The sequence below is a fragment of the Hippocampus bargibanti genome, linkage group LG03, assembly GCF_051943395.1.
Source record: "Hippocampus bargibanti isolate YZ-2025 linkage group LG03, ASM5194339v1, whole genome shotgun sequence".
NCBI classification, from domain to species: Eukaryota; Metazoa; Chordata; class Actinopteri; order Syngnathiformes; family Syngnathidae; genus Hippocampus; species Hippocampus bargibanti.
Window position 1 is genome coordinate 31,943,537 of NC_142736.1, and position 19,794 is coordinate 31,963,330.

A 19,794-nucleotide genomic window follows, 5' to 3' on the forward strand; every position below is an offset into this window, starting at 1 on the left:
AGCTAGATAGCAAATAGAGAGCTAGCTAGCCTATTGTCCCCAAGCCTGGATAAATAAAGCAGTTTGAAATTGCGCGATGTGCCTGTGCAACCTTTTGCGTCACACTTTTCACCATATTGTCTTTGGCATGAGGTCGAGTCGATGACTAACAACCAAAGCTTTTTGTTTCGGAGACGACTTCCTATTGGGACACTCTTGCCAGATGATGACTCCCCTGATTTTCGGAAACCCCAAAAAAAAGGGGGAGTCAAGGGAGGTGGGGGTGGGGGGGTTGTTCATACATAGCGTCTGTAAAACAGGAAACAGGAAAGTAGCCCCCGATTCGTTTCCTGATTGGCTGCAGTAGACTACAGAAGAATTGTGTTTTTTTTCCTGTACGGCTTCCAGCTAATACGTAGCAGATGCGCTGCGACAGCGCGGGGGACAAATTGAGTGTCTGGCATCCAGAAGTCGTCGTCCCCCACAACCCCCTCAGGCCCCCTACCGGGCTGCACTTTGTCTGTCACTTCTTGATTCTTAAAGGCGGAACTTGCCACTGATTAACTCCAACAAATGCATTTGACTTGTCTTGTCCAATTCCACAAACTTAAAGGACAAGCGACGTCCCCGGACAACTTGTGTCCATAATTTGTAAAATGGCTTCCATTGACTTCTACTGAGCGTATTTTACAAAGATTCCACCGCATATAGCTATATTTTACCTTTTAAGACTCGCGCTGAATATTCCGGAAGTCTTGTTTTTGAGTTGGTGACCGGTCCTGACGTGACGTCACTGAAGGAACGCCCCTGACCGAAAAAAAAGGACACATTGTAGCAGTCTTTCCATCACGTCAATGAATTTTGCTGTGCTTGTTTGGTGTGAAAACCTCGTGTTGCACCCAAAAGAGCCAGAAGAGGGCGATCAACCTCCATATAAGGAATTTATCAGCCTGTGGAAACAGAGGAGGTTGGTCGCCATTTTCTGCCTCTTTTTTTGGTGATACATTTCCCCACGATGTTGCCTCAAAATGGCACGGAATAATTTTTTTAAAAATATACTACTCCTACGACTCGTCATAATAAAAATACAAATACATATAAAAATATAAGTAAAGGTGTTAGTAAAAGTATAAGTATAAATAAAAGTAAAAATACAAATAATTGTTATTATTAGTAGTAGCAGCAATAATAATAATAAGAAGAAGAATTATACTACTACTATTACTACTACTACTACTACTATTGTATTTTACACTTTACAGTCACGGGATAATAATAATTATTTTTCTTTTTCGTGGGTGAGCAGCGGCAGCCATTCGCGCCAGCGTTCACTCTACATGGAATTAACACGGCAGCAAAGTTATGAAAGGAAGAGGAAAGGAAATAAAGAAGTAGAAAAACAAAATACAGGAGCTGCTGGAAAGGCAGCCACTCTCGCAGTGCCATTTGGAAGTGAAAAAAAATACAAGTAAATAACAAATAATACAAAGAGTCATTCATTCTTCAGCACTTGCTGTACCCTCTTTGTGACATGAAGCAGTTCTAGATGCAAGAGGGGAGGATCCAAGCATCCTTTTCAGCAGTGGATCAGGGACGTCATGGTGGAAAGTGCACGTCTGCTACAAGCTAAATGTTAAAAGCAAATACTGCCAAACTGACTAGCTGTTTGCTGTCTATTAGGTATCTAACCTGCTGGCTCTTGATAGATAGCTAATAGCTAGCTAGCCAGTCAGTTAGATTGCTAATAGACGGAAAATAGCTAGCCAGACAGATAGCCAGCTAGTTAGTTAGATAGCTAATAGACAGAAATAGCTAGCTAGCTAGATAGCCAGCCAGTCAGTTAGATAGCTGAAAGACAAAAAATAGCTAGATAGCTAGATAGCCAGCTAGTTAGTTAGATAGCTAATAGACAGAAAATAGCTAGCAAGCTAGATAGGTAGCTAATATACAAGCTAGATAGCCAGATAGATAGCTACTAGACAGCAAAGAGATAGCTAGCTGTTGATAGATAGCTAATAGCTAGCTAGCAAGCCAGCCAGTGAGTTAAATAGCTAATAGACAGCAAATAAATAGCTGGAGTCAGTTTAGCGGCATTTGCTTTCAACATATAGCTTGTAGTAGACATTAACATTCCACCATAACGTCCCTGATCCGCTGTCTATTAGCTATCTAACTAGCTGGCTGTTGATAGATAGCTAATAGATAGCTAGCTAGCCAGCCAGTCAGTTAGATAGCTGATAGACAGAAGATAGCCAGCTAGTTAGTTAGATAGCTAACAGACAGCAAATAGCTAGCAAGCTAGATGGCCAGCTAGTTAGATAGCTAATAGACAGAAAATAGATAGCCAGATAGATGTCCAGCCAGTCAGTTAGATAGCTAATAGACAGAAAATAGCTAGCTAGCTAGATAGCCAGCCAGTCAGTTAGATAGCTAATAGACAGTAAATAGCTAGCTAGATAGATAGCCAGCTAGTTAGTACTATAGCAAATAGACAGCAAATAGCTAGAACGGCAGCTAGTTAGGTAGCTAATATACAGTAAATATCTAGCTAGCTAGCTAGATAGCCAGCTAGTTAGTACGATAGCTAATAACAGCAAATAGCTAGCAAGCTAGAAAGCCAGCTAGTTAGGTAGCTAATATACAGAAAATAGCTAGCTAGATAGCCAGCTAGTTAGCTAGATAGCTAATAGACAGCTGGCTAGCTAGCCAATCTAGCTATTTAATAATAATAATAATAATAATACATAGAGGGCACGGAGCGAGTGAGAAGCTTCCTTCTTTCTTTCTTGCTATTTGAGTTTACAGTATTTCAATATACTTGCCATGATTTGTCCTAGAAAGCATTTCTTTCTGTTTTCTGAAAACATTCGTGTTGACTCTTTAGACGGTGTTTCGGGACGCAGAAGCTCCGCCCTAGTCATGTAGCCGCCAGGAGCTAGCGGTGCTTGGAATAGCAAGAAATGGCCACAGAAGGCCCCGCATGCGGGGGTGAAAGGGAGTAAATAAAGGCTTGGGAGTCAAACGAGTGCCACGTAGATCATCAGGGCATTGACTGTATCTAAACACGACAAACGCTTTGCTGTGAGCGGAGGGTATAATACGCCACTTTGTTTCCGTGCGCCTGATGGGGGACGGGCCAGAAAACAGCAAAGGGATTCTCCCAGTGAAAGGAAATGATTGACGAGTGGCTTTATCGGTGCATGAATACTCAAGAGATTTCAGCAATTTTACACTTCCTTTGCCTTTCCTTCGGGAGTCTGGCGCACCATCTTCAGGGTGTGTGTGTGTGTGTGTGTGTGTGTGTGTGTGTGTGTGTGTGTGTGTGTGTGTGTGTGTGTGTGTGTGTGTGTGTGTGTGTGTGTGTGTGTGTGTGTGTGTGTGTTAAAAAAATACATATGTATATGTACATATATATGTATATGTATCTGAATAGATAGATAGGTAGCTGGATAGCTACCTAGCTAGCTGGATAGCTAGCTACCTGGATAGCTGGATGGATGGACATATTGATAGATGGACAGATGGATAGATAGATAAATAGATAGATAGATAGATAGATAGATAGATAGATAGATTGCTGATAGATAGATAGATAGATAGATAGATAGATAGATAGATAGATAGATTGCTGATAGATAGATAGATAGATAGATAGATAGATAGATAGATAGATAGATTGCTGATAGATAGATAGATAGATTGCTGATAGATAGATAGATTGCTGATAGATAGATAGATAGATAGATAGATAGATAGATTGATAGATAGATAGATAGATAGATAGATAGATAGATAGATAGATAGATGATTGCAGGTAGCTATATGGATGGATAGAGATTCCTCAATGCATGTACACGTGTGTCTGTCATTCTCTCATCTATCTAGCTCGCTAACTAGTTCACTCACCAGCTTGCTAACTAGTTCGCTAGCTAGCTAAAAAGCTAGCTCTCTCACATTCTCTCTATCTCTCTCTAGCTAGCTACATTACTCCTTTCTCTCTTTGCTAACCAGATAGCTAGCTAGCTAGCTAGCTACCACACTCTTTTGTCTCTTTGTCTTCTGAGTTTCTTTCCTTTTGTAAGTTTTATGCCCAAGGCTTCCATATTTGTTCGTTTATTTGTTCGCTATATTCCACCGCGAGTGTTTCTGTCCAGTGAACTGAGCGCGCTCTGTACTCGCAGTCGTATCTCATTGCATTTTTGTGAAGTATGTCATGGTTTTTGGTGGGATTTTCCAAGCTAGGCACGTTATGAGGACGTATTACACGTTTCCCTCCGTGCTGGTTCTTGAAATTTCCCAATACTGTACAACATTGAGAAACGGCGGGAAAAATTGATTGACGTTTACGCTATTTTTGCTAACACTACAGTTTACAAAGGTGAGTAAGTTGTATTTTTATAACTCATAGAAGTGTTAGAAGATATATTTTTCTCCATAACTGCCAAGTTTCAAGCAAAAAAGAAGCGTTAGCATCGTTATTTCTAGAACTGGCAATTTTCTTTCCTAGTATTCAGTGACAGCCATTTTGGATTTCTGACGAAAATCCGCCTGCGTTCCATCGTTGATATTTTCTCATTTATATTTCGAATCGTTTCCTGTTTAGAATTTCAAAAGCTTTCCAATGGTACCTCACCTGCCCAAAATTAAGAAAGTTATGATATTTTAAACAACAACAGAAATACCAAAAGCCACGAGTGAGAAAAACTACTGTGGAGGGGAAAAGAGAGAGGGGAGTGGAGAGAAGTGAGCATCGGAGAACGCTACAAGAGGAAATGAGATGAGGAGAAAGGAATTTCAACTGGATCCAAGATGTTGCTCCAAAGCAGCAAAAGCCCCGGTTAGGATTCAGCGTGTAGTTTCGGTTCACAATTCGTCTTATTTTGACATCCCAGTACAGTGATACCTTGGCTTCTGAACTTAATTGCTTCCCAAACAAAGTGTGTAAGGCGAAAAGTGTGTATCCCAAAAAATAATTTCCCATAGGAAAGCATTAAAATGAGAATAATCCGTTCCCAGGTCCCCATAAAACATAATTTTTCACGAAATAAGCATTAAAACTACACAAAATACACCTTATTGTATGTATAATAAATGTGCTATAGTATTATAATTAAAGAAATAAACCGTACTGTATAATAAAGTTGTTTTATTGACCCGTTTAATTTTTCATGTACAGTAAAGTCCCGGTTATATCGATATCGGATATATCGATAGTCCCGGTTATATCGATACTATTTCTATGCACGTACGGGGAAAATTACATGCAAACAGGGTCGGATATATCGATAGTCCCGGTTATATCGATATTTTTTCGGACTCCCTTGAATATCGATATAACGAGACTTTACTGTATTTATTTACTTGTGTGCATCTATTTAGTTCTTCATTCATTCACTTGTTTATCTATTTTCATTCACGCATGTCTTTGTTATTTATTCATGCACATATCTATTTACCTATTTGTGTCATTATTCATTCACTCATTTATTTGTATTTATTTATGTGTATTTATTCATTTATTATTAGCTATCTATTGGCTTGCTAGCTAGCTAGCGTCCTATCACTTTTTCTTACTATTCTATATGAATTAACGCTGGTGCGTGTGGCTGCCGCTGCTCACCCACGGAAAAACATATCCTATGACTGTAAAGTGACCTTGAGAGTTTTTAAAGGCGCTTAGAAATGATGATGATGATGATGATTATTATTATGATTATTATTATTATTATTCCAGATGTCATCCTTGATGAACAAAATGTCAACCAATAATGATAACATGACGACACACAAAAAGTATTGAGGCCAAATCTTAAATAATGAACCACTCTTGATTACATCCTCAAAAAAAATAGCGACAAACTGGTTCCTTGGTTCCAATCGCTTGATGCGACATTCCCTCAAACGCATCATGACCCGTTCATCATCTTGACAGGTAAACATTTACATACTTCCAAAACAAGCTGGTGGCGGGCGACGGTATTTCCGGTCAAGAATATAACCATGGCAACAAAACCATCATTAATTAGAAGGTTTCTTCAGCCGTCATCTGTACTTCTTTGAAGGTCTCGGACGTTTCGCCTCTTATCCAAGAGGCTTCGTCAGCAAACTAAAATTTGCTGGTAGTTTTGGCCCTATATATATATATATAAATATATCCCTACTGTCCAGATGTGGCGGTGCCAGACTCCGCTATGACAAAAAAAAGATCGCAGGGATAATACTAGTGGGCCTTAATCTGCAGTACATATGCAGCTAAAAGCTAGCAACCCGCTCATTTGACGACAATGAGGTTAAAATCTTAGCGAAGGAAAATAGATGCTTTGAAAGGGGAGTAAAAGAAGCTATTTTCATAAAACTGCAAAACCCTTCACTAAATCGCCATGGTGGGGTGAGAGTCAATTTGGATCATTCCTGCAACCAACTTCTTAGGCAACATAGGCTTAGTTATCCTGATGAGGTGATACCAGAGCAAATGGGGCAATCCGGCCAGTCGTAGACCCCATACTCAGGCAGGACAATAGAAGTAATCAGTGTAGCCGCAGGAAGTAGTCCTCCGCTCCCCCCAACCTGAGAGCAGGGACCAATCATAGCAGAGTCTGGCACCGCCACGTAAGATAAGATAAGAAGCGAAACGTCCGACACCTTTAAAGAAGTACAGATGACGGCTGAAGAAACCTTCTCACCGATGGACCGCTCCTGTATGACTGAGAGCTAACACAGACGTAAAAACCATCATTACTTTACCTGTGACGTTTGTTTCGTCTTGTCATGTTTTAATATAATATAATAATAATAATAATAATACATTTCATTTCTGAGCGCCTTTCAAAATTCTCAAGGTCACTTTACAGTCACTGGATCAGTTTTTCTGTGGGTGAGCAGCGGCAGCCACATGCGCCAGCGTTCACTCAACCCGGAATAATTCAAATAGATAGAAAGTTAGCTAGCTAGCTAGCTAGCTAGCTAATAGATAACTAATAGATAGCAAGCTTGCTAGTTCAATAGCTAATAGATAGGAAATGGATAGCTAGCGACGAAGCCAGTTAGATAGCTAGCTAGATAGCTAAATAGCCAGATAGCTAGCTAGCTGGGTATCCAGATAGAGAACTAGCTAGATAGCCAGCTAGATAGCGCACAACGCAAGGAAAAATATATATTGTGAATTAAAAGAACTTTTATATGAAAATAGAAGTTGTGGTTTTGTTTGCTACTTTGGACATTTTTGTTCTGACGACTTTGTCGTTTGAGATGTTGTTCCTGTTGACTTTATTTAATATAATTTGTCAAAATACACCCAGCTCCTCCCTCCTACCAGCTTTTTTGGGGTACACCACCGCCGCCATTTTGCAAATCGTGACAGAGAGGGTAAAAACAAATCGAGATTCTTAGATGCAAAGAGAAGTAGCTTCATCTTTTTCTTTCTTTTTTTTTCCTTTTCCGGGAATGTTTATAGCAGCGGTGACGCAGCTGCTGCGAGCATGAGTCCTTGTGGAAAAGTATATTTGGAGTTAATGAGCGCCCATGCAGAAAAACTGTCGTCGCTTACTGCTCAAAGTCATTCCCGTCTTTGTGCTAACCGCTAATGTTTCACACCAATGCGCTCAGCCGAATGGAAAACTTAAGCCAGGCAAAAAATAAACAACCACAAACATGCGCTCACACTTGCGCACTTGGGTATCGACTGCACTAATAAATATCCATCCATCCATTGACTTCCTTGCTCCCCAAGCGCCTTTCACAACTCTCAAGGTCACTTTACAGTCACAGGATAAGTTTTTCCGCAGGTGAGCAGCGGCAGCCACATGCGCCAGTGTTCAATAAACCCGGAAGTAAATACTAGATAGTAAGCTAGCTAGCCAGCCAGTAGATAGCTAATAGATAGCCGACAGATAGCTACCTAGATAGCCAGCCACCCAGTTAACTATATAGCTAATAGATAGCTAAATAGATAGAAACCAGCCAGACAGCTAGTAGATAGCTAATAGATAGCTAGCCAGATTGCTATCTACTTTGAGTTGTTATGCGTCCTGCGCAACGGATTGTTTTTCTGCATTTTTGTCCATGACATTCATCAAGGAGGAGACTGTGCTGAGCAATTGTGCCATTTCGGCAGCACCAAAATGCCAGCACTGTTTTTGATTGGGAGGAATGTCGTTGCCATTTTACTGTCATTACCAGCACCGTTTTTGATAGGGAAGAATGTCGGTGGTATTTGACTGTCATTGCCAGCACCGTTTTTGATTGGGAGGTATGTCGGTGGCATTTGACTGTCATTGCCAGCACCGTTTTTGATTGGGAGGTATGTCAGTGCCATTTGACTGTCATTGCCAGCACTGTTTTTGATAGGGAAGAATGTCGGTGGCATTTGACTGTCATTGCCAGCACCGTTTTTGATTGGGAGGTATGTCAGTGCCATTTGACTGTCATTACCAGCACCGTTTTTGATTGGGAGGAATGTTGGTGCCATTTGACTGTCATTGCCAGCACCGTTTTTGATTTGGAGGTATGACAGTGCCATTTGACTGTCATTATCAGCACCGTTTTTGATTGGGAGGTATGTCAGTGCCATTTGACTGTCATTGCCAGCACCGTTTTTGATAGGGAAGAATGTTGGTGGCATTTGACTGTCATTGCCAGCACCGTTTTTGATTGGGAGGTATGTCAGTGCCATTTGACTGTCATTGCCAGCACCGTTTTTGATAGGGAAGAATGTCGGTGGCATTTGACTGTCATTGCCAGCACCGTTTTTGATTGGGAGGTATGTCAGTGCCATTTGACTGTCATTGCCAGCACTGTTTTTGATAGGGAAGAATGTCGGTCGCATTTGACTGTCATTGCCAGCACCGTTTTTGATTGGGAGGTATGTCAGTGCCATTTGACTGTCATTACCAGCACCGTTTTTGATTGGGAGGAATGTTGGTGCCATTTGACTGTCATTGCCAGCATCGTTTTTGATTTGGAGGTATGACAGTGCCATTTGACTGTCATTATCAGCACCGTTTTTGATTGGGAGGTATGTCAGTGCCATTTGACTGTCATTGCCAGCACCGTTTTTGATAGGGAAGAATGTCGGTGGCATTTGACTGTCATTGCCAGCACCGTTTTTGATTGGGAGGTATGTTGGTGCCATTTGACTGTCATTGCCGGACAGCTTTTGTGCTTGCCTGTAATGGGCAGCATTTTCACAGCCCCGCTTTGTTCAGCAGAAAGGTCGCTGCTGTCGTCGCGGCTTGGAATTGAAGCGGATTCACATCGAGAAAAGGAGATGTGAGACAATCTCCTTTCGTCAATGTTTGCAACGGCTTCGCGTTTGCTTTCGAAACTTAGCTCGTAGCAGACGTGCACATTCCACCATGATATCCCTGATCCACTGGTGAAAAGGACGCTTTGATCCTCTCCTCTTTCATCTAGAACCGCTTCAGTGCATTGCAAAGTGGCTCTTCATCTATCCGTAATTGTTGTTAAATTCTCTATTGGCCATTGTGTAGCTATCTAGGTGACTGACTAGCTATATATTAGCTATGTGGCTATCTAGATGGCTGGCTATTTAGCTGGCCATCTAGCTGGCTACCTATTAGCTATATGGCTATCTGGGTGGCTAGCTATCTAGCTAGCTATCTGTTGGCTATCAATTTGCCATCTACTAGCTGGCGAGCTAGCTTTCTGTCTATTTACTTCCGGGTTGAGTGAACGCTGGCGCGTGTGGCTGCCGCTGCTCACCCACTGAAAAACTGATCTTGTGACTGTCAAGTGACCTTGAAAGTTTTGAAAGGTGCTTAGAAATGAAACGTATTATTATTATTATTAAGATTGAATGACTGCGTCTTTTGTGTTGCGTCACATTATTTGTTATGTAGTTTTTTGTTGTTGTTGTTTTGACTTCAAGATGGCGTAGCAAGAGCGGCTGCAGTATTTTGGTTTTTTCTACTTCTTCTTTTCCTTTCCTCTTACTCTCATCACTTTGCTGCCGTGGAATGTAAATGTCTTCAGTGTGAGACTAATAAAGGCTCATCTAATCCAATCCCATAATTGAAAAAAAAAAACAACTCTGTGGAAGTGGAATATAGCGTAGTCCTCACGAGGGGACTGGGGCGCTATCTTTGCGTGCGCGCGTGCACGCGTGTACATGCATGGCGTGTCGATGTGGGCGGTTGGACCGCATTCTTGTGAAAAGGGAGTGTTATCTGTCACATATGTTTGAGGAACACACACAATCTGGCTGTTATCTATTAGCTAGCTATTAGCTAGCGATTAGCCGTCTAGCTGGCTGACTAGCTATCGAGCTAGATAGCTATTAACAGTCTAGCTGGCTAGCTAGCCATATACTGTGTTAGCTATCTATCTGCTTCATGTCACAAAGAGGGTACAGAAAGTGGTGAAGAATGAATGACTCTTTGTGTTGTTATATTATTTGTTATTATTATTGTTTTTTTTTTTTTACTTTGTGTTACTTCCGGGTTGAATGAACGTCGGCGCGTTTGGCTACCGCTGCTCGACCGCAGAAAAAATATTTTGTGACTGTAAAGTGACCTTGAGAGTTTTGAAAGGCGCTTAGAAATCAAATGTATTCTTCCTCTTCTTCTTTTTCTTCTTTTTCTTCTTCTTCTTCTCTGTCCTTGAGAGTTTTGTAAGGTGCTTAGAATTTAAATGTATTATTATTATTATTACTATTCTTCTTCTTCTTATTATTATTACTATTCTTATTATTATGATTATTATTACTATTCTTATTCTTATTCTTATTCTTATTCTTATTATGATTATTCTTACTCTTCTTCTTCTTATTATTATTGTTATTATTAATATTACTATTCTTTTTCTTATTATAATGATTATTATTACTCTTCTTCTTCTTATTATTATTATATTATTATTATTATTATTATGATTATTATTACTATTCTTATTATTACTCTTCTTCTTCTTCTTCTTCTTCTTCTTCTTCTTCTTCTTCTTCTTCTTATTATTATTATTATTATTACTATTCTTCTTATTATTACTATTATTATTATTATTATTATTATTATTACTATTCTTCTTCTTCTTATTATTCTTATTATTATTATTATTACTATTCTTATTCTTATAATGATTATTATTACTATTATTCTTATTATTATTATTATGATTATTATTAATATTCTTATTATTACTATTCTTCTTCTTCTTCTTCTTCTTCTTCTTCTTCTTCTTCTTCTTATTATTATTATTATTATTATTATTCTTATAATGATTATTATTACTATTATTGTTATTATTAATATTGCTATTCTTCTTCTTTTTTTTTCTTCTTCTTCTTCTTCTTCTTCTTCTTCTTATTATTATTATTATTATTATTATTATTATGATTATTATTACTATTCTTCTTCTTCTTCTTCTTCTTCTTCTTCTTCTTCTTCTTCTTCTTCTTATTATTATTATTATTATTATTATTATTATTATTATTATTATGAACACTTTGTGACTGCTTACCCCCGCGTTCCCGCACCCTCAACACACACACACACACACACGCACACACTCACTCCCCTTTTTTTCCCCTGTTCTGGCTGTGTGTACGTACAGGAGAAGCCAAAAATATCCCAGCGTACCCGGGGCCAAACAGGATGCGCGATTGTTACTGCACCGTCAATCTGGATCAAGAAGAAGTTTTCCGAACCAAGATTGTCGAGAAGTCGCTATGGTAGGATTGTCATTGTCATCCGGCTTCTTTTTGGATACGCAAGGGTTTTTTTTTTTTTTTTGTTTTAATTTGTCTGTTTGTTTGTTTGTTTTACTATTTATTTATTTACCTATTGTTATTAACATACTAATTTCATCACTTTGCTGCTGTGAAATGTAAATTTCTCCACTGAAAGACCAATCCAATCCAATTTACTGTTTTTTTTTTATTAATTAATTTATTTACTCATGCACTAATTTATTCATTCATTCATTCATTTTTGTATTTATGTATTTTTTATTTACTTATTTATGTGTTTATTTACATACTAATTTATTTATATGCTTATTTACTCATCTATTTATATATATATATATTTGTTTATCCACCATCTGGGTATTGATTTATTTATTAAATTAGATTATATGAACCTTTATTTGTCTCACCACGGAGACATTTACATTTCATCCCAACCAAAACAAAATACGGGAGCTTTTTATTTATTTGTCTCATTTATTTATTTATTTGGGGGGTGGGTGGCGCATGTGACAGGAAGTTGCGCTGAAACACAACCATTTGACATTCCCGTCAAATGACACTCAAAAAGAGGAATGAAAGCGATTTTGCATGAGGTTGACGAGAGGACCGACAAACCTGAAAAACCCGAGGGCAACGTCGGGCATTACATTATCGCCATTACGTGCGTGCGTGCGTGCGTATTTGTATCTATTAGATTTATGATTGTTTGGGATGTTTCTTTCTCGTTATTTTTTTATTTCATTTTTTTTATTTTGTTGTTGAGTTAATTAGATTGAATTATGTTTTACAATAGGATTATTTGTTTTTCCCAAAAATATTTATGTATTTGTTCGTGTATTTATTTATCTTTAATGTAGCCCAAGTTATTTATTTGTTTATGTATGTATGTATATTTATTTGTTTGTTTATTTATGAATTTATTTATCTTTAATGTAGCCCAATTTATTTATTTGTTTATGTATGGTTGTATGTTTATTTATTTATTTATCTTTAATGTAGCCTTATTTATTTATTTGTTAATTTATTTATTCATCTTTAATGTAGCCCAAGTTATTTATTTGTGTATGTATGTATGTATGTATGTATGCATACATGCATGTAGTTACTGTATTTATTTATTTGATTCCTTATATGTTTTTTATATTAATTCTCACATAATTTTTATGTATCACAATTTATTTATTTATTTATTTGTTTGTTTTTAAAAATTGTTTATATTTTTATTTTTAATATATTTACATATTTTTTATGTATCCCAGTGTATTTATGTATTAATTAATTTATGTATGTTTTTATTATTATTATTATTCACTTTTTTATTTATGTTTCTTTATTCATTTTTAATATTATTTTTTACATATTTTTTATGTCTCCCAATGTGTTCATTTATTTATGTATTAATTAATTTCTGCATGTTTTTTTAAATTCTTTATTTGTTCATTTATTTATTTTTAATATTATTTTTTTCATATCATTTTATGTATCCCGATGTAATCATTTTTTTATGTATTAATTGTTTTTATGTATTTTTACATATTTTTTTATCACATTGTTTTATGTATTATTTTTATTTATTTATTTATTTATTTTAGGGTTAGTTTTAGTTTTTTTTTTTTTTTTTTTCATGAAAAAGTGAATTAAATATAGTGACATTTTAAAAGTGTTTAAAATTTGTCAAAAAAAAGAAGAAAAAAAATCAATGCTTTTAAAGTGAAACCTGAAATCAATTTCCAGACAAACAACAAGTGAACTCAATCCAACTCAATTGTATGCAAAAGTGCATCAATGCATTCCCACATGTCAATCAATCAATCAACAATAGCCCGGATGTGATCATCGGCTCCCCCGATGGGAGCTCGCATTCCTCGGCGGGTGTTGGAATTTAACACACCAACACGATCTTCTCTCTTGGATTGAAAACAGCATTTTATTGGATTGCTAATTTTAGAAAGAATCTGCCCCAATAACAATCACATTAAAGGACAACCGACACCACCGGACGAGTTGCGTCCATCATTTGTCAAATGACTTCTACTGAGCGTATTTTACAAAGATTCTATAGCTGTATTGTATGTTTAAGACTGACTATTCAGGAAGTCTTGACGATGCCCTCAGTGACGTCACGGAAGGAACGCCCCTGACCGACAAAGCGACACACAATGCATTTCGGCTACTTTTTTTCGTCTGAAAACACCGTGTCGATGGCGAAATTAGAAAGAAAACGACATAAATAACGCGATTGTGAAGCGTTGTGCGTCGCAGCCAATTGCAGAGCTTGGGCGCCATCTTGTGAATTTTAGATGCTGATTTTACCGATTTATTAATTTGTTTTACTAATTCACTAATCTATGTATGTATTTATTTGTTTGTTTGTTTGTTTATTTGTTTTATTATTTACCTACTAATTTACTTATTTATATACTAATTTACTCAACTATTTCTGTATTTCTATTTTCATCTATTAAAGCAATTTTCTATATTTATTTATTCATTTGTTCATTTGTTTATCCACCATCATTTTATTTATTTATTTGCTTCTTTATTTTATTTTATGTATTTATTTTATTTTATTTATTTTATTTTTTTTATTTAGTTATTTGTTTATTTTCAAATTGTATTTATTTATTTATTCATTTACAGACCAATTTATTGATTTGTGTATTTATTTATTTGCTTCTTTATTTATTTATTTTATTTATTTATTTTTTATTTAGTTATTTGTTTATTTTCAAATTGTATTTATTTATTTTTTAATTTTTTTATTCACAGACCAATTTATTGATTTGTGTATTTATTTGCTTCTTTATTTTATTTTATTTTATTTATTTATTTTAATTTTTTTAGTTATTTGTTTATTTTCAAATTGTATTTACAGTAAAGTCTCGTTATATCGATATTCAAGGGAGTCCGAAAAAATATCGATATAACCGGGACTATCGATATATCCGACCCTGTTTGCATGTAATTTTCTCCGTGCGTGCATAGAAATAGTATCGATATAAATATAAAGTTATTGATTTGTGTATTTATTTGCTTCTTTATTTTATTTAGTTATTTGTTTATTTTAAATTATATTTGTTCGTTTATTTATTTATTTACAGACCAATTTATTTATTTATTAACAGACCAGTTTATTGATTTGTGTATGTATTTATTTATTATTTATTTATTTGTTAACAGACCAATTTACTGATTTGTGCATTTATATATTTATTTCTTTATTTACCCATTCACCAATCTATTTATTTATTTATTTCTTCATTATTTTTTTTTAATTTTATTTAACTACTAATTTACAGATGTATTTATTTATTTACTACATTGGACTCCAGACGCTTCAAAATGATACGGAAGGACTCCTTTAATCGATTGCAAACATTTATGCTTTCCTCTTCAGAACTATTCGAAACATATTCATAACATTTACTTATTTGTTTATGGATGTATTTATTTATTTTTTCGTTTATGTATTTATTTGTTTGTTTAGTTGTTTGTGTATTTATTTGTTTATGTGTTCATCCATCCATCCATCCCACTATTTATTTGTTTGTTTGTTTCTAGTTTATGTATATATTTATTCATCCATCTGTTTGGTCTTTTGTTAAGTTATGCATTTATATATGTTATTTATTTATTTATTCATATATTTATTCACATATTTATTTGTTTATCCATCCATATTTATTTGATGTTCATTTATTTCTGTATTTATTGATACATTAATTAATGTATTTATTTCTGTCTTTGTCTTTGTGTCCCCTTTTTCTGCGCCAGCCCGTTCTACGGAGAAGACTTCTATTGTGAGATCCCACGTAGCTTCAGACATCTCTCCTTCTATATCTTTGACAGGGACGTCTTCAGGAGGGATTCAAGTATCGGTGGGTAAAAAAGCTCAAATATTATTATTGTTTTTTGGGTTGGGAGAGGGTGTAAAAACATCTCAGACATGCTCTCACGTTAGAAGTCGTGATTTCCCTTCAAGGGGTTTTTTTGAAATAAAAATAAAATGAAATAAAAACTACCGGTCGCATTATAATTTTTCATCCTATAATTGCTTGGCCAGCATGTGTAATACAGCGATACCTTGGCTTACGAACTTAATTGGTTCCCAGACAGAGCGTGTAAGGCGAAAAGTGTGTATCCCAAAAAATAATTTCCCATAGGAAACCATTAAAATGAGAATAATCCGTTCCCGGGTCCCCATAAAACATCATTTTCTACTGAATAAGCCTTAAAACTGCACAAAACATACCTTATTTTATGTCTAATAAATGTGATGTGGTATTACAATTAAAGAAATAAACTATACTGTATAATAAAGTCGTTTTATTGACCTTTGTGATGTTCGTTGATGGCTTGATGGAATGGAGTGGCCGCTTTCATCAGTTTTAAAACACTTGATGAGGAACGTAGCCTTCTTCTTTTACCATCTTGAGGAATGATCCTTTGTAGGTGCTTTCTCTGCCATCATTTTACCTTGTTCCTCATCATTTGTGTTCTGTTTAGCTGGGTTGATAGCTTTTTGCATCAAGTGTACAGATGGCTTGTGCGGGTTGTTTGTGGAGCCTGATTGATGGGATATTTTAACCTTGTAGTCTACACTCTGCCTTTGAAACGAGTCCAAAATGTCACTGTTTTCTATCCATTTTCTCTCTGTGTAATCTGCCTGTCTCTTTAATGTTTAAACCACCTCCCCTCACTGCTGCGTTCTTGACCAATCACGTGGCTTTAACCGAAGCCTGGGGGCGGGGAATAGAAGACAAAAATGAGTCGGCTGCCATTTTCTCGTTAGGAGAACGGGCTCGTTTGCGAACGACACATCACTCATTGTGGCGCTCCGTGTGTATCCCGAAAAATAGTTTGTAAGCCAAGGGGTTCGTAAACCGAGGTATCACTGTAGCGCTTTTACAATTGTAGCATCGCTCCGAAAGGCTGTGTTATTGCGTACGAATAAAACAGATGTGAGATGAAAGTCAGGAAGTGCGGTCGGCGTCTGTGGTTTGGAAAGTTTCAATGGCACGGCAGCGCGGAGATTATCGACAACCAACAAACAAACATTTGGCGATTCTCATCTGTTTTTGTTTTTGTCGAATTTCCGCTTGGTGAGAAAAACAAAAGAAAAACAACCCCAAATGTGTTGACAGTTTTTTGTGAGTTAAAACAGGAAATATTTCACAGCTCTGATTAGCAGTCCTGATTATGTTGATAACAATGCATGCAAACTGCTTCCCATCCAACCAACCAACCAACCATCCATCCCTCCCTCTTCCCTCTGCAACATCTCAAAACGCCCATTTTAACCCTCAAGCGTTTTTTGATCGGCTTTGTAGCCTCTCTCCCCATTTGTTTATTCATTTATTTGGTTATTTATTTATCTAACAATTTATTTATTTACTTACATACACACCTCTTTATTTATTTATACACATATCTATTTATTTATGTACCTATTAATTTATTCACTTACATACACACCCCTTTATATATTTATTTATTCATGTATTCATTATTTAGCGATCTATCTAGTTATTTATTTACTTACATACAAACATCTTCATTTATTTATTTATTTATTTATTTATTTATGTGTTTATTTATTTATTTATCTATTAATTTATTCGCTTACATACACACCCATTTATTTATTTATTTATTTATTCATTTATTTGTTATTTAGCGATCTATCTAGTTACTTATTTACTTACATACAAACATCTTCATTTAATCAATTAATTTATTTATTTACATTATTATTATTATTTATGTATTTACATTATTATTATTATTTATGTATTTACATTATTATGTATGGATGTATTTATTTATTTATTCGCTTACATACATACCCCTTTATTTATTTATTCATTTATTTATTATCTAGCGATCTATCTAGTTATTTATTTACTTACATACACACATCATTTATTTATTTATGTATGTATTTATTTATTTATTCATTTATTCGTTTATTTATTTATTTATTTATTTATCTATTAATTTATTCGCTTACATACACACCCCTTTATTTATTTATTCATTTATTTGTTATTTAGCGATATATCTAGTTATTTATTTACTTACATACAAACATCTTCATTTTATTTATTTATTTATTTATTTACATTATTATTATTATTTATGTATTTACATTATTATTATGTATGTATGTATTTATATATTTATTTATGTATTTATTTACTGACATAAACACCTCATCATTTATTTATTTTTGTATGTATTTATTTATTTATGTTTTTATTTACTGACATAAACATCTCATCATTTATTTATTTTTCGATATATTTATGTTTCTATTTATTTATTTATTTATATCTTTATTCGTGTATTTATTTACTGACATAAACACCTCATCATTTATTTATTTTTCTATATATTTATTTATCTATTTATTTATTTATTTATGTATTTATTTATTTATTGACATAAACACCTCATCATTTATGTATTTTTCTATATATTTATTTATCTATTTAGTTATTTACTTACATACATAGCTCTCTGGTTTTTTTTGGTTCATTTATGTATTTATTTATTTAATCTATATTTATTTACTTAGTATAATACACAGCTCGTTATTTATTTGTTTCTTTTTTTTTTTTTTAATGTTTTTGCTTGTATATTGATTTCTTTATGTATTCATCGCGACTTGCAACCTTGTGCGCAGGTAAGGTTGCGGTGAAAAAAGAGGACCTTCCTAAATATCACGGGAAAGACACCTGGTTCCAACTGCAGCCCGTCAGCGCTGACTCAGAAGTGCAGGTCGGTACACAAAAAGACAACACGCAAAGTCTTCCGCTCTCAAACACGCTGCACTACTATCATCATACAGTTCCATTTGAGCTACTGTTCAGAGAGTTCATGACGATGTGGGAAACTGGCTACCTATTAGCTATATAGCTAGCTACCTGGCTGGCTATTCATTTGCTATCTATTAGCTATCTGTTAGCTAGCTAGCTAGCTAATTGACAACAGATTCTTTTCTTACAGACAGTGTTTACATGTCAGGTAATTGAACACCTAAAAAACAAGTAGACAGGATGAACTTAACACAACTAGCTAGCTAGCTTCCTATCTGTTTGAGTTACTTCCAGGTTGAGGGAACGCTGGTGCGTGTGGCTGCCGCTGCTGTTTTTTTTCTGACTGTAAAGTGAACTTGAGAGTTTTGAAAGGCGCTTATAAATGCAATGTATTATTATTATTATTATTAAATACAATGCTTAGCGTTGTACCTCGTTCGCATTTGGCGCAACAAAATCGCGGCGGTATTGAGTGATAATTTAATGACGGGTATTCATTTTTTGCTGTCGTCATATAATATGGGCCAATCTTTCTTTTTTTTTTTTTTTTACCTCTTGTGACCTTTGCAAACTTATATGACCTCAAAGTTCAAAGTTGTAGCTTTACCCCCCCCAAAAAAATGTAGGCTCTGATTTTATCGCTAGGTTGTCAGGCGGCATTGTCACGCTTCACGTTGGTGGCGAGCTTTCAGTTGTAATTACAGTCGATGAATTTGTCGCTGTCAAGACGTCACGACTGCGAACTTTGTGAGATGGCGGCAAGCCACCGCTAAAGAAACTTCCTTCCCGTGTTGAGCAACCGGCTAACTGAAGAAAGAATACGCAGTGTTAGGTGTATCGATTTACAATGTCAATTTCTCCACTGCTAGACTAATAAAAGCAAATCCAATCAATATAATGAGAGTATGTGATTATGATGATGATGATTATTATTATTTTTTAATTTCAAAGGATTGTGTTTTGTGTATAGTCTTCCATTTTGGATTATTTCCCATTTTTCATTTTATTTTAACTCATTTACTGCCATTCCCCAATTTATTTATTTTTTTATTTATTTATATGTCTGTTTATTTGTGTATTTATTTATTGATGTAGTCATTTGGTCATTTATTTATGTATTTATTTATTCAATTTTATTTATTTATAAATTTATTACTTAATTACTTTATTTATTAATTACTTCATCCATGTATCATCTTATTTAATTATTTATTTATTTGTTTGTTTATGTATTTATTTATCGGTTTATTTTATTTTTGAATCATTTATTTGTGTATTTATTTATCTGTTTGTTTA

At 35.1% G+C, this 19,794-nt stretch overlaps 1 protein-coding gene across 2 annotated transcripts in view; it reads left to right on the forward strand.

Moving 5' to 3' along the window:
- rasa3 (RAS p21 protein activator 3) overlaps window positions 1–19,794 on the forward strand; it is a 56,131-nt gene that overhangs the window by 2,656 nt on the left and 33,681 nt on the right. For both annotated transcript variants that reach the window (XM_088993106.1, XM_088993107.1), the window contains exons 2-4: window positions 11,545–11,662; window positions 15,455–15,558; window positions 18,366–18,460. In XM_088993106.1, the coding sequence (XP_088849232.1) occupies window positions 11,545–11,662; window positions 15,455–15,558; window positions 18,366–18,460 (317 nt within the window). The remainder of the gene's footprint in view (window positions 1–11,544; window positions 11,663–15,454; window positions 15,559–18,365; window positions 18,461–19,794) is intronic.